Raw genomic sequence first — 16524 nt, 5'->3', positions numbered from 1 at the left:
TTTTTTTTTTTTTTTTTTTTTTTGGGACTTCGTGCCAACTTTATGCTTATTATTATTATTTCAATTTTTTATTCTTTTGCCTGTTATTTCTCCTCATAAAAATGGATGCCAGTTCCATTTAATTTTCCATGATTATTTTATTTGTACTTAAATTAATCACTTGTAAATTATAGCCACATTGGCTAAGAACTCGATACTTTCACTAAAAAAAAAAATGTTAGTGTAACTTTTAATAAGATCAAAGAATAAAATCTTCAGGAAAGAACTGAATAAAGTTGAAGCACTCAAAAAAAAAAAAAATTAAACCGTATTGTATATAATATTTATATAATTTTTTTTTTTTTGTTTTTTTTTTTTTTAAATAAATATAACATGAACAACTGGCATAAAAATAGAATTCACGCACAAGGACAAAGGGGATAAAATATGAACAGCATGCGTGATGGTAAAACAAGAAACAAAAACCTCTTTGTTTTTGTGCCTTTTCACTTATTTTTTTTTGTTTTTGAGAATTTAAGGGAACAATTATAGGCAGATTGGATAAGCAAAAATTGTAGCAAATACAGTATACCCAATTTTTGTTTTGAGCAAGTACAACAATATGAAGTTGGGAATAATCCAACAGCGTTAAAATGTGTCCAAATTGGGGGCATGTAAATGAGGAGAAAAAAGGCTCGCTTTTGGAACATTCGCGAACGGCTTACATAGAATTAGATACACAAGTTATTTAGGCAATAGCAAATATGTATTCATTTGTTAATTTTACATATACATATGCATTTTTTTCATTTTCCGTTTTTCTTGAGGGGGAATTAGCGGACCTATATCTGTATGTGGGAAGGCATGGGAACACCTGCCCTTGTTCATTTTCTAATATTCACTTAAGCTGTATTCGCATCTCGTGTAGAAGGTGACACAACTGATGCGCACTCAACCAAGGCCTGAAAGAAAAGTGTAGGTCAGCGTTTAGGAAAAAAGGGAAGCAAAAACGTGGAAGTTCAGTTTCACGTAAGGAGGACAAAAATCGAAAAAAAAAACGGCTGCACAGTGGTTGTGCTAGACCTTTAGAAAAAAATGTAGCCCCCGTAGCTCATCATTTATTGCCAGGAAAATAAAATCCTCGTAAGTCAGTCTACTGCGCCGCCTAATTACCATTTTGCAACATTTTGGATAACTTTTTTTTTTTTTTTGCGATGGGTTTCTGTTTACCCCACCTCCAATTCTTTAATTAACAATGTTTGAAATAAAAATGGAGAAATCTTAACCAAATCGGGGGGTTGTCTTTTCAATTATCTCAACCTGATGTGAGCACAATGGGGAATGCACCTGCGGTCGAGTAAGCATAATTTTGTTCACTCTGCAAGGTACAAATAAGGCACAGTTGTCACGCACCACATACAAAGGACTGTAGAATAGGGAATGCGAAGAAGGAACAGCTTTTCCTTTTTTCTTTTTTTTTTTTTTTTTAATGTTATGTTTTCGTCTGTTCAAGTCAGTTGGACTATTTTTGAACAATTCTTAACATGTGCATATAATGAAGAACGGAAAAGACACCTTAAAAAAAAGGTGCAGGGCTTCCACAAATGGAATATATAGAACCAATTTCATCGATTCCTTTGTAACAACCAAAGGATCCCTCTTTTAACGAAATGAACATTGTACACCATAATTGTACTGATGCAAATTTTGACACCGCATCGTTTGTGGAATATTACAAAGGCATATAAACGAATGTGATGTGAGAATGTGTAAAATAGATCCGACACCGTTCTTTTCTTTCCTCACGTGTTGTAATATATTTTTAACTCTTTGTTCTGTAAGGGGCATGTGGGGGCGTGGGAGGAGGAAAACACAAATTGGTAACCTTACAATAATGACAGTGGTGGTCACATGCTACTTGCATGCAACATATAGGCTGGTTCCTTTAGGCATTATATGGATCAATCAATTGGCATATACGTAACCAGAGTAATTTTAATTTAATTTTATGTAAAACATAAGCCAGTGTATAATGTAGATGCCTGGAGTGCACGTCCATTTTTTAAGAAAGCGAAATATCTCGCATGCGCTGCGTGGGGCATCAGATATTCATTTGCTCGCTTTCTTAAAAGAACATTGTAGTATTGCATTAAATACACGAATAAAAATTTGCTTCCTTTTTGTCCACCTACTCATGGCGTTACCACTGCCCACTCATTCACATTGCACACGGGCAGTATGTAAAGCTTTCCATTAGTGGACTGTGGCAATTTCAAAGGTTAACAAATGAACCATGTGCATGCAGAGGCGTGTAAGGTCAATGCAAGTGCATGTCAAAATATTGCATATTTGCATGCGGTCACTATGCGTAATGTGTACAGGTACGCGCCCGTTTGCACATATGTGTCGCATGCTTATAAATGTTGGAACATAAGCCCAGGATGAGCTCTTTTTTGTTTTGGCCACTTGAAAAAACACACTTATGTAACCATTACGTAGCAGTAACTGCACAAGGGAAAGACACAGCAATAAGCAGAAGAGAGTGAACAAAGTGGGCTAATTTTAACACGAGCACAAATGACCACAAACACTTGATACATTTTCATTTCTTTTTTTTAAGAATATTAAGCTCTAAAGACTCAAGCATGCATATGCAATAACAATTAAAACACACAAAAAGAAAAAATGAATTGCAGAACAGAAATCATCAATCGAAGAGCACATTCACGTACTGGTAGATAACTGTAGGATATGCAAAAACCCTTGTGCCAATCAAGTTTTTCCAATGTGCCAAGTGGAACGATGCTTATATGATGTATTAAATTATGGCGTGCAATAAAGTTTAAATAAAAGTTACAGCTTGATAATAAATAAACACGTGGCTTTTTTTTGCTTGCCAATTCTGTTAAATGAGAGTTACTCACATTTCAGGAAAAATTAAAGTAGAAATCAAATTCAAAAAAAAAAAATACATATATATAATTGCAATTAAAAAGAGAAAAAAAAAACAGAACAAAACAGAATAAACAACAACAAAAATAGAAAAAGTAATAACAGACAAGCAAAAAAGGCATCAAGAATAGTTGACCATAAGGGGTGGAACAATACATATAAAAAAAAAAAAAGAAAAAGGAAAAGAAAACCAAATATAAAATAATTAAAAAAAAAACAAAACAAAACAAAAACAAAAACAGCAAAGGCAAGCCAAAACAAAGACACAAAAAGGGAATAATTAACACGCGGGAGAAAGGCATCGCACGATTGTTGTACCTTTTTTTTGTGCATTCAGAATTTTGCAGAAATTACTTGTGTTGTAAGTTTTTGATATTGCAAAAGCGAGAATAAGAATTGACACGTGTATGTATATTATACATTTATTTATATAAATGCTATGTCTCTACATTTGCACGCAGCTTCATGTGTACCTTTAATGCAGGTGTAGGCGAACGGTACAAAGTACAAACCCCGCATGCATGCCCATTCTATATTGATACAATTTTTTCTTTATGTATTATCATACACGGCAGCACAGTACATGTGTTCGCAGCATGCTTTTACCATCTTCTTTATATATCCAGGTTTACTGATATGCCCAGTGTTCCTCCTTATAAATATTTACATATAATATATATATATAGTTTTCCCGTATGTCTATAATATAAGAAAAATATTTTTCTGGACATTTGTTGTTCTTTCGATGCTTGTACCTCACGTGAAAATATTTACATTGAGGTATTCTTCCTTTTTAGAAATCTAGTTACAACGTGTACACGTCAGTACTGGTTAATACGTAAGGAGAATACTTACACCAGTATTGCTCTATATATCTCTATCCGACGCATTAACACTAAAACAATTTGTAGAAAAAGCATTTACATGTGTAAGCATGTGCACGCTCATGGTGTACGCTTTTTTTAAGTACATTTAGGTTTACATATATTTATACAACACCTATATATTTTTGTCTTCGTATTTTACTTGATATTTATCAAATTTTTTCAAGAATGTGCCCGAAGATAAGATAATTTGTTATAAAAAACAATTCTTTAAATTTGTATAATACAAGTTTTTTTTTTATTTTTTGTTTGTGTGTTTCTCCGTAACCAATTGTACCCGTTCTACATGTCCCTTGGTGCTTAACACTTGGTCATTTTGAGCAGCTACCGCACCCGATACCATTAATTTTTTATCTGATTTGTTTATGTGAGATATAATGTCAATTTTATTTGTTCTGATAGTATTATGGCATCTATTAATGCCAGCACCAGCAGTTGTTGGTTTTACGCCATCCATTAGGGATGTAGCCAATGCCTTCATGATTTCCCCATATAAAATAATATTTATGAATTCAGAAAAAAGGGGTCAGGTCAACAACGCGCCGTATGAGGTAGAAAAGGAATTGGAAACTCCACCTTCAGGCTTGGAACAGGAAGAAGCGACTGTCACCGTTGTCCAGGCAGAGCCGGAGGGGGAAATGCCACATATACACCCCGTTCTGTCAACTAGAAGTAGGGAGGAGAGAACAGAGGGCACAAAAAACAGTGGCAAAGAAGATGGTAAAAAGAAGGAAGATGGAAAGCAGAATGAAAAGAAGGAGGAAGCAACTAAAACAGGAGTTGCAACAGAAGATAATATTGAGAAAGTAGCAGCAGCAACAGGGGAAGCAGAGGCGTCAGAGCATGTAACAACAGTTCAGGAAGAAGAAACGGTTGACGAAGTCAAAGGGGTGGAACGAGTCCAATCTATGGAAGAAGTTGAAACAGTCGAGGAAGTAGCTAAACCATCTGAGGAACCCAAACTCTTGCGGAACAAAACCAAGGCAGGTTCTGACGAAAACCTGGCACATGTAGGCAGCAGCAAGTGGGAAAAAAAGTATAGGCTATTCTGGAAGCAACATGCTAATAAGAATAAAATAAAAGCCCAAAAACGGAAAGAATCAAAGGATGAGTCTGAGAAAAAGGACACGAATAAATTACCCACGAGTATTCTGCTGCCCGGGGTTGGAGGAAGTACACTAATTGTTGATTACAAAAATGCAATGATCCATAGTTGCAGCAGTGATCCATTAAATTCAAAGCCATTTAGAATATGGCTTAGTTTAACTAGACTTTTCTCAATAACATCAAATGTGTACTGTACTTTTGATACCTTGAGGTTACTGTACGACAATGAGAAAAAAATATATATGAATCAACCAGGAGTAAACATTACGGTGGAGGATTATGGGCGCCTTAAGGGCATTGAATATTTAGATTACATTAACAATACTGGCATAGGGGTAACAAAATACTATAACACTATAGGTTCTCACTTTTTGTCTAATGGTTATGTTGATGGGGAAAGTATCCTGGGTGCGCCATACGATTGGCGTTATCCCCTGTACCAACAAGATTACAACCTTTTCAAAGAGAGCATAGAAGTAGCTTATGAAAAGAGAAACGGAATAAAAATAAATCTGGTAGGCCATAGTTTAGGAGGCTTATTTATAAATTATTTCCTAGTACATATAGTTGATAAGGAATGGAAACAGAAATATTTAAATTCGATCTTGTATATGAGTTCTCCATTTAAGGGTAGCGTCAAAACCATTAGGGCTTTACTTCATGGAAACCGTGATTTTGTTTCTTTCAAAATTCAGAATTTGATCAAACTTTCCATATCAGATACTATGATGAAGGCCATTGGAAATTCAGTAGGTTCCTTGTTTGACCTTATACCGTATAAGGAGTACTTTGACCATGATCAGGTAGTAATTATAATGAATACAGACTCTGCCCCGATTGATAATAATTACATGCAGACTATTGTGACCACATGTGGAATATATAATAAAGATTGCTACTTGAACAGAACTGACGTGAAGTTAAAGGTGTACACCTTATCAGATTGGCATGTGCTTCTAACGGATGACTTGATGGAAAAGTACAATAATCATAAGCAATACAAAGAGAGGTATTTTTCAATGGACCATGGGGTACCCATATATTGTGTGTATAGCACACTTGAGAATAAGAGCACGGATTATTTGCTGTTTTTTCAAAGTGAAAACTTAAAAGAGGAGCCTATTGTTTATTACGGAATAGGTGACGGAACTGTGCCCATCGAAAGTTTAGAAGCATGCAATAGTTTTTACAACGTAAAAGACAAGAGGCACTTTGAGCATTGTAGCCATATTGGTATCTTACACAGAACGGACGCTGTCAAGTATGTGTATGATTCGTTGCACACGGTGGAAGGAGATGTGCTCGATGCGCCTGCGGATGTTACAGCCAAGCCAGATGTACGGACGGACGGTGTCCAGCGACAAGGCAAGTTGCAGATGTCACTCCAAGGAATTAACGTTACAGGAAACGAGTTGAGGAAGGTGCCTGAATAGGGAAACAGACAACTATAAGAAATGGCCAAAGCAACGAAGCACAGATTCAAGTGACGAACAAAAAGTACTCTACGTACGCGCGCTAAAACATTAAGAATTGTTTAACACGAGGATTCCCGAACATGGAAACATGTTTTTTTTTTTTTTTTTTTTTTTTGTAAAAATTGTTAACCTTGTTTTTGTACATAATTAATCAGTCAAAGTTTGACAGGAAGTGGGAGACTAGAGCGGCATTTATTAATAGTACCATTATGGTCGTCACCTACGTTATTGTTATTTTTATTGTTATTTCTATTACCGTTTATAATTATGACTGGCATTATATTTTTTCTTTTTTTGTTGTTGAAACTTTGCGTAGCTACTTGGCAAATCCCCTTTTCATCAATCCATCTGTGCGCCGACATGTCTCCTAACCAACATTTCACCCTTCACATATACCACCTTAATTAACAACATTTTCCTTTAGATGTTTCAATCGTTTAACCATATCCGCATCGCACTTTTATGTCCCCAATGCGCATCCCCATTTGGGAAAATAAATGTAGTACACACATAACACATTATTACGATTACGTATGTACGTACGTTTTCTTTTTTCTTTTTTTTTTTACACATTTGGCACACATAATATTAACACAACACTTCGTTAAATAATTCTTCATTCATAGAAAGTAACAGGCGTATTCTATGTATGCCGATATTATCTAGGATAGTGTGTGTTTTTTTTCCGCACCTCTTATCTGCACAGGCGTTGTAGTAGCAATAATCAAAGGTAGAAATACGTAAGCACTCTTCTTTTACAAGATGGGGACATTGTGCACCGGAAAGGTGATTTCGTATAAAATGTGTAGCTGCGCTACTTCACTGCTGAAGCTTTGGGAGAAGCAGGATTCACATGCCTTGTGCTGCAAAAGGAAAGCAGCATTGTACCCGTTTTGCGGCACCAGCAGTGCTGGTGTTACAAGAACAAAGGAGGGGACGTAGGGCACTATCCTCTTGAAACGATTAACCTTAACGAGTCGTTGCTAAGCCACTCATATGGAAGGCATGTGGCTACCAATACACTTCTCCATTGAAGCAGCTCACAGCTTGTTTCTCTGCCCAGCGGGGTGCTATCTGCTACTTTTTTTGTTAAAGCCATCTAGGTGTGTCTTCATGCATGTGTACACTCGCTCCGCGACAGTGGTGTAAGAAGCCTCTATAGTAGCAACTGTGTTGTAAGGCTTCTACACGGGGCCAAAAATATATACCGCAGCGGGTTAAGATATACACTGCCCTCAGCACCTCTTCGATTTCACTTTTTCCTTGCACACATGTAGGACCAATTATATATATACATATGGAGGGAGAGAAAAAGAAGGCAATTGCCAAATACTTTCAAATATGAGCGTACCTGATTGCATACATAGGCGTAACGCATACGTTTAAACTCGATACACATCGAAGTAAATTAATAAACTAAAACTAAGCACATAAAAATTAAGAAAAATGAGAACGAAAAAGGAATAACAGAAGAACGGAAGAAAGCAAAAACTGAAGCGTTAAACACAGAGTAAAAAAAAGGAGCAAAACATATGCAGTGATAAAACGAATTTGCGGACCGGCACTAACATAGCGAAGAAAAATAATATATAAATCGAAATAGTAAAAGTGAAAGCAAACATTGTATTCCATTAAAAAAAAAAAAAAAAAACACAACGCATATATGGAACAAGCGCAATGCGATACAAAAAACACCTTTTAAAAAAAATGTGCATTAAGGTTACAAACGCTGAATATGTAGAAATTTAAAGCAAAATTAAGAATACGAAATATGCTTTGGTTAAGCGAAGCACCTATTTAAGCTCAAAAAAAAAAAAAAAAAAAAACAATCACAAAAAAAAGTAAATGAAAAAGCAAAAAAAAAATAGAAAAAAAAAATATATAAAATAAATTAATAACATTTTTTTAAACAGTTTGCAGCGAGGGCAAACATACACTTATATAGAAACCCATCTACACATCAACTAACAATGGTAAAAGTGTCAACTGCGATGTTTTAATTTTTTTTTTTCCATTTTTTATTTCTCTTGTGCTGTTTAACAGTAGAAAAAGAAGCGAAAGGGAACAGCACGCAAGAGGGATAGCAGATACCGCAGCATTGGCTACCTTAACCTATGCATATGCGATGTGCTCATGCTCGTCGCGTACTTGCTGGTTATTTTGCCCTCCCATGTAAACGGACGCTTCGTACAACCCATATGCAAGCATGTACTTACTCAGAAAAACACATACATGAAGAGCTGCCGCCTTTGTACAAACTAATTGCTCAAAGTGCATTGTGACTCCTGCTACTCAACTGAAAGTGTATCTTCAAAGCATCAGAACTAGCACACGAAGTAGGACGTTACAGTTGAGAGGGGGGAAAAAAGAATCCGCAGAGGAAACGACAAAGGCTGTGCTACTAAAGAGATAAGAAAAAAAAATAAACAGAAAAGAAAAATAACATACCGTGAAGTATAGTACAATACGGGGAAAGAAAATCCATTTGTATGCGCCGCTTTCTACGATTGGACGATTTCCTGTCCATTGGTGCCCTCAATTTTAAGAAAAAAGGGAAAGTAAGTAAACTTATACAGGAGCCCCTTCGTGTCCGCCATACGTAAGGTAAAGGGACAATCGTATCGAAGAGCCAAACGAGGGAAGTGCAACATTTGTTTTAAACACTCTGAGCTAAAATGAATAACACAGATAATAGCGAATTGGTAAAGGAAAACAAGGATGTAAGCAGCTCGAACACGACGAAAACCCTGTGGGTAGGGGAGCTAGACAAAGTAAAAGACGAAGTGGTAGATGAGAACTATCTATTACACTGTATGTTTTACGAATTTGCTGAAGATATAATAAAAGTAAAATTATGCAAGGAGAAGAATTCACAAAAATATTCCTATGCATTTATAGAATTCACCAATTATGACATCGCCAAATATTGCTTTGATAATTTAAACGGTAAGTGGATACCTGGAAGGATACACAGGTTTAAGTTGAATTGGGCCAAATACAATGTAAGTGATAATGTTAATACGACCGAGAAGAACCTAGACGTTGAGCTTGATGATAAGGGCACATATTCTATATACGTTGGGGGGATACCCAAAGGAACAACAAAGGAAGAAATTGAAACCCTCTTTTGCCGATTTTACTCTAGTATCTGCTTCGTGAAGATGATTAAAAATACACAAAAAAATCAAAATAAAATGTATTGCTTTATTCATTTTTTTAATCACGATGAATGTGTTAGAGCTTTAACCGAAATGAATGGCTGTGAATTTAAGGGATGTAGAATTAAGGTGAGCACATCCAATGGGATAAAAATGAGCAGGGGGGGCGTGGAAGGAAACAATTACTACTACAAAAATAACAATTATCAAATGCATATGGACAGCTTGAAAGGAATGAACATGGGAAGCTACAATGTGGACCCGTATGGCGGCAACTACGTCCAGGGGGGATACACACAGGGTAACTATCAACAGGGCAGTTACAACCAGGCAGGCTACCCACCCGGCAACTACAACCAAGTAAACTACAACGCACATAGCTGTAACGGAAATGTTGGAAACGTTGGAAACAACAACGGGTGGACTAGCAGCAACCCCCACAACTGTGGCACAGACAGTAGTAAGGGAGCGAACAACCAGGGGGATGAGGAAGAAAATAAGAACGTTGCTACAGCTGGAGTAGCAACTCCTGCGGGTGTGTCCACAGGGGGAGATTCCAACAAAAACTACTACATGTATTACGACAACGTAAACAGTGAACTGAACAATCCCTATAAGGTAAACTACTACGACCATCTGAGCTCCAATGTGACTTCCTACCCTGCGTACAGCACCACAGCAAACCATGGGACGACTAGCCTCTCGTATAATTCGAACAGCTACGGCAGTGAGATGAACTACTACCCTGGTCAAATGACTCAAATGGCCCCAATGAACAACTACGGAAGTGATGTCAATCATACGAATAACTTGCCCGGGAGCAATGGACAAGTGAGCAATTACACCTCGCAATTTAATTGCATCACTAATTATAATCTCACCCCTGGAAAGGAGGATGAACAGAATCTTATAAACAACTACAGAATGGGAAATGTAAATTATGCTTCTGTTGTTAACAACGAACATGCTGATGATGGAGTGCAAAACATGACACATGAAAAAAAGGAAGGAAATGGGAACCTAAAAAATGAACATATGTCGACTGAAGATAATATTATAAATCATATGACGAAAAAAAATGGAATGATGGAAGGAAACATAAACAGCATGAACCACTCCTATGGGCTAAACATGTACAACCGCCCCTGCCCAAGCAATGAATATAATAACAATGGCTTTAACACAATGGGTCTTGATAAGATTAATACAAATGACCAAATTAACTGTAATGGCAACATGGGGACTTGTCATCCCAACGATATGAACGGCATGAATAATTATTACTATGATGGCGACGCGCAGAATATCAAAGGAAGAAGTAACAAGGAGAACAACAATAACAATAACAATAACAGGAATCATAGCAACACTAACAATAGCACGAACAATGGAAGTGTAGACAATAATGAGACTATTGACAATGAACAGAGCGTTCACAATAATGACATTGTTGATAGCGACCACAGCGATGGCAAGGATGACAATAACGATCAGGATAATAAGTGAGTTAGGGTTCCACCTGAACAGTGTGATCCTTTTAATGTTTATTTAAGATGCGCAACGGGAATAGACGATTCACGGGAGTTCCTCCATAGTGAAAACTGAGGGAACAATTGACAGCATTATAGAGGGATTAGTAATTGTAGGGAGTGACGGGTGGAGGGGCACATCGTAGAAGCGAATCCGTAATCTTGTCTCCAATGACGAACGTTAACCGTGTAAACTGCCTAAACAGAATGCCATTGAGTCTGGCACACTTTCGAGTCGCAACAGTTTGCAGGGCATCCTTCGACACGTGTTGTCACCATTAGCTACGGGATGGGATTGCTTGGCGAGAAGCATGCATGGGGACTCGTACAGATATTCTCAAGAGTGGCACTTATCCGTAACGATTAGCCTCTATTCCGCAGATGCAGTTTTGTTTAAATGACTAACAGTTAAATAAGCGCTCACGAGTATGTCCAGCTCGCCCGTCTATAACCAAGTACAAAAAACGGAGACCGCACGTAATCCCATGTGTGGACATGTAAATACAGGCATATGCTTGCGTGTGCGCGTGCAGGAAACCTTCTTCCACCATGAAACATGTCGTAGAAGCCTCCACGGTGCCACGTCATTGTAATAAGACTTCCAGATCATGTATCTCCTGCATTTAAACGAAGAATGTTCAGTACTTATCTGCACAACTGTTGGCGCCCCTCCCGAGAAGTAATAGGCAGTGTACCAATAAATAACCTATGCATAGGAATGGACCCACGAGGGAAAACTTCAGTATCAGTAATGATAACGTATGCGTAGCTTGTGTGGAAGCACATATATATATATATAAACATTAGGCATACTAATACTAATGTGCCCATTTTTATTTGTTTGTATAACGGACACGATTTGACTAGGAGAAGCATATCTCAGCTTTTTTTTATAATTAGTAAATACGTTTCCGTGGAACAAGCACGAACCACTTTCCACGTACTTGCATTTGTACGGTATATCCACTTCACATGTATAATTTCACTGAATTCAACACAGTACAACACGCCACACCACAACACTGTTTATTCCACCGCCCCTTTATCTTATTTGATTTCATAGTTTTGTTCAATTTTGAATAATTTTTCCTTCCCCATTGTTACCCTGTTCATTTTTGCCCTGTTCATTTTTGCCCTGTTCATGCTTAGCCTGTTTAATTTTCCTTTTGTTACCTTTCCTAAGCTTTCATTGCCGTATTTTTCTCTCCTTATTTCCCCGTCCTTACCTTACCCTTTACTACACGTATTAATTGTACCGCTTGTGTTTTTTTTTTTTTTTTACAACCAGAAATTTTGCATTGTCATTTCTTGATATGTAGAAAATGCTATTATGCGGTTAAGTATAAATGCGGATACGAAATTGCAAAGAGTTTTATGTGACTCACTGATGTTTGTTCCCTTCACCCAGACGGCCCGACTTTTGATAGCTCGTCATTTCTTTTGTTAATTTCGTTGCCCCTGTGGGAGGTTTTTCACAAGCACAACGCTTCGTATATGTGTAGCTCCAGACACAGGGCGCTCCATCCAACATAGACCGAGCCCATTACCTATCAATGTTTATCAACATGCCGAACGGTGCGTTTAACTTATTAACTTTAACGTGTCCTTTTGCAAGTTATTCAAATAAGGGAAAAAAAAAAAAAAAAAAATGCACGTAGAAAACGTCGTTGTTTACAAAAAAATATAAAGACATGAAGACCGCGCAATGAGGGCTGTCCCAATGTATGTCACGCGGAAGGAACAAACGAATGTGGAATTGCGCCCGATGAGCGAAAAACGCCTTCGGGGCGAAGTCCGCTGTGGTCTTCTCTAAAAAATTAAATTTAGCGCAGTAATAATGACAGAAAAAAAACCCATGAAGGAGAAAAAGCATAACATACAGAGGGTTGCATATCGTTCTAGCTTGTTCTTCACATTGTGCATATTTTTAAGGTAAATCAAATTGGGTAAAAGGCTAAAAGGGGGTGGAGGGGAAAAAAAAAAAAAAGGTGACATGGTAAAAATATGACTGACAGCTGAAGGTACGGATGCAACACTAACAGAGGGCATAGAAAAATACACATGTGAGAGGTGACAACCAGAATTGGCAGCACGGTTTTTTTTTTCCCTCTTTTTATATTGCACATATGGTTTGGGCATGCTTACCAGGATATGAGCGTAGATGTGATTCCTCCTCCTATACCAATAACGTTGGATAACTTTTTAACATTAAATGCAATAAGGGCACAGAGAATGGTGACAGAAATGGAGATGATTTTTCTCTGGTTTTTGTCCTCAGCTAGCGATTCCGTAGTGCTCGAATTTTCTGTTAAATTATCAAGGGCATTTTCCTCAAGCAGATTGACCTCATTTTCGCGTAAGAAGGTGGATAAATTAGCTATGTACCTATTTCTTCTGGACACATACACATAAAATTTAAGGAACATATTGCGAGCGGATAAGTACAAGGATAGTAAGCTGGAATAGGATCCCATGAAATTTAACGGAACGGAAAAAAAGAATGTTATAGATAGGAGAAATTTACACAAGAGTATGGATACATTTGTGTCTTCATAATTCAATATGATGTTATCCTTGGTCGTTGTCAGGAAAGACAAATATCCTAAAAGTCCAAGAAGAGTGTAAAAAATAATTTGCAACAAAACACTTCTGTATGCTGATTTTGTTAATCTTCTGTGCGTCGGCTGATTAAACTGTCCAGTTATAAAACATGCATTTGGTTGTTGTGAAAAGGAAAACAACAAAATATTGAAACATTTGAAAAAATGCTTATTCATGTTGAATAGAACTATATCCTTGTTAATCAATTGGGTGTAGTAGTCTCGTGCCTGCCATCCTATCGTTAATACTGTTATGCTTAGCGAGAATAAGGAAAACGTCAAAAAGTTGTCCAGAGAGCCCACTTCGTCGCGAAAGGTTATAGGTACTATCAGTGCACACACTAGAATAATCAAAAAGGTGTGGTTACATAATAAGGCTGGGAAATTAAAAACGTAGAGTATACAACTTAAAAAATTACTTATTAGTATCAAGATCAAAATATAACTGGAAAGAAAACCAAACGTTAGCCCAATGTCGATGATAGTTTTGTGGTACTTATGTCCTATTTTTTTTAGCAAATTTCCATATACAAATGTGTTATGCTCCAGGGATGACAAACATAGGATGTTCGTTGTGACGTAGGATTCCACGGCGTTTAGAAGTATCAACATTAAACTTAATATTATCCCGAGCTTTGAAAAAACATATGGTATGGACAGAAAACCGACACCTATAGCTGTACATATAAACAGAACTGTGCTTGAGCGTACACCCCCAGGGGTGAAACGACTAAATGTTCTTCTCTTCCAATTTTTTTTCCTTTCTTTTTCTCCTGCACCTTCTGAATTCTGTTCATTTTCACCCATATCAACAATGGTACTATTTTCATTATCATAATTTTCATTTGCATTCCTTTCTTCGTAATTCTTTTGCACATCGTTTACATCATTATTGTTATCCTGGTCATAGTAACCATCGCCATCTGCCTTCTGATCCATATCATCATCGCCCAAGTTGACATATGGGCTTGTTTGCAAGTTGTTCCCTTGCATATCGGAGTTGTTTTCCCCCATTTTATTTTCAGAATGCTTCTGTTTGTTTTTTTTTTTTTTCCATGAAAATAGGTTACTCATATTTTTTTTGCCTGAAGTTTGCGCGCTGTTATCCTTTGCTTCATTAGCATCGTGCGCATTTGCGCTATTCACTTTTTCGCTTGGGGCACCTGCAGGGTCTGATTTTGTTTGATCATCTTTGCTGCCCGCCTTTTGGGGGGTTCCTTTCTTGGAGCGCTTCTCACCTTTTTTAGAATTGTTTTTATTTTCTTTTATTCCATTTTCATTCATTTTATAAAAATAGGAAAACTGCACGGGGAGAAGAAATGGTGTGGAGAGTGGAGTGGTTGCACCGTTAATATAAGCATAAGAACAAGCATAAGCGTTCGAGACAGCAGCGGGGGGGGTGCTCACAACAGTAGCAGCTGTTCTCGCCTAATTCTTCGTTTAGCACTTTGCCACATTGCCACATGGGCACTTTTTGTGCTCCATTTTCGCTCGTTGCTGCTATTTTTTTTGGAGCATCGTGCTGCACAGGGATATGCAACCAGCTAAGCAGTCCACTAAGGAAATCGGTCATCCATGCGGTCTCGCCGATGGGCATGCACGGCAATTACCTGCCACTTGATACTATGGGGTGTACTTGTCCACCGGGAGGACAGAAGGAAGGGGATAATAAGAGCTCGGAGATGGCCACGTAAACTTATTTAAAACTGTGGCCCTATTGTAGGTCACATAAAACAACCTTATCACTAACGCGGAGATTTAATAATAAATAAAAAGCATATATGTAAAAATAAAAAATACAGAATCGTAATATTAATAGTATATAAATTACAAACTGTTCATATGGAAAGCAAAACGGAAATTACATTTAAATACAAACTAAATGGAGGATGTAGGAATGGTAGTCAGGTTAAAGTAGTTCGAAGTCCCTTTTGGCTTAGCACTAATAACATGTACGCATGTACATTTAAACATCAATAATAAACATATAGTCAAAAATACCGTTCAGGTTTGAAATAAACAGATGGGTGGTAGATACAAAGATTGGGGGATATTTCATAACGCAAAAATTACGAATGCAGCTTTTAGGCCATGTCAAAAAAGGGGGACTTTTGTACAAATGAGCGGAGCAAAAACAAGGGAGGGCAAAATTAAATCACATAAATGCTAACGCGGGCTTGTTGGTACCATAACGTAACAGTGGCGTATACCTTATGTATGCATGTAACCATAATTTTGTTGCAGGAACGTCAAAGAGGAAAAAAAATCGAATTTTGTTCACCATACCATAACAGCAACAAAGGCAGCAGAAACATCATATTTGTAGCAAGTGCCCTTGGGGAAAAACCTTATAATTTTAATATTAGTTCTTCAACTTCGCAGTGAAACGAAGGGGACATATTGTGGTTCGTCTGTGCGTAAACTATAGGCGTAACATTTTTTAATGGGCAACGTAGCATGCGTTACTTTTTATTTTTATGGCAAATTAAAAAAAAAAAAAAAACAAGAAAAAAAGGTGCAGAACAGGCCAAGGGTGAAATCTTGTTCGAATATAACCGTTTCATGGCACAAAAACTGAAGCATTATCCTTCACGCCGTGCTTGACCTCCAGTTGACGATTTAGAAATTGGCGACACGGTTGTTCTGTTTTGGATATACATATATTATATATATATTCTACAAGATAAATATATATTTCATGCGGTGGATTTATAATGCCCGTTATGATGCCTTTCTGTTTATGTATTTTTTTTAATAAAAATAACAGTTTTTTTTTTTCCGCCTTTTGTTTTCCGCGGTAGCTTGTGGAACTAATTTTCATGTTGCTGCTTTTTTTTAAT

General features: G+C 37.2%; 3 protein-coding genes across 3 annotated transcripts; 2 read left to right on the top strand and 1 right to left on the bottom strand.

Moving 5' to 3' along the window:
• Positions 1-4234: 4234 nt before the first annotated feature.
• Positions 4235-6355, top strand: AK88_04535 (uncharacterized protein; the record flags this gene model as incomplete). Its single annotated transcript, XM_012482145.1, has 1 exon — positions 4235-6355. One exon carries the CDS (start codon positions 4235-4237, stop codon positions 6353-6355), a length of 2121 nt encoding a protein of 706 aa, XP_012337568.1.
• Positions 6356-9072: 2717 nt separating this feature from the next.
• Positions 9073-11061, top strand: AK88_04534 (uncharacterized protein; the record flags this gene model as incomplete). Its single annotated transcript, XM_012482144.1, has 1 exon — positions 9073-11061. The coding sequence occupies one exon, from the start codon at positions 9073-9075 to the stop codon at positions 11059-11061; it is 1989 nt and encodes a 662-aa protein (XP_012337567.1).
• Positions 11062-12893: 1832 nt separating this feature from the next.
• Positions 12894-14968, bottom strand: AK88_04533 (uncharacterized protein; the record flags this gene model as incomplete). The annotated part of the gene is made up of 2 exons (XM_012482143.1): positions 12894-13038; positions 13230-14968. 2 exons carry the CDS (start codon positions 14966-14968, stop codon positions 12894-12896), a joined length of 1884 nt encoding a protein of 627 aa, XP_012337566.1.
• Positions 14969-16524: the final 1556 nt, after the last annotated feature.

Source organism: Plasmodium fragile (genome assembly GCF_000956335.1).
Source record: "Plasmodium fragile strain nilgiri unplaced genomic scaffold supercont1.66, whole genome shotgun sequence".
NCBI classification, from domain to species: Eukaryota; Apicomplexa; class Aconoidasida; order Haemosporida; family Plasmodiidae; genus Plasmodium; species Plasmodium fragile.
The sequence above is the reverse complement of the archived record's forward strand: the minus strand, read 5'-3'. Positions and strand labels throughout refer to the sequence as shown.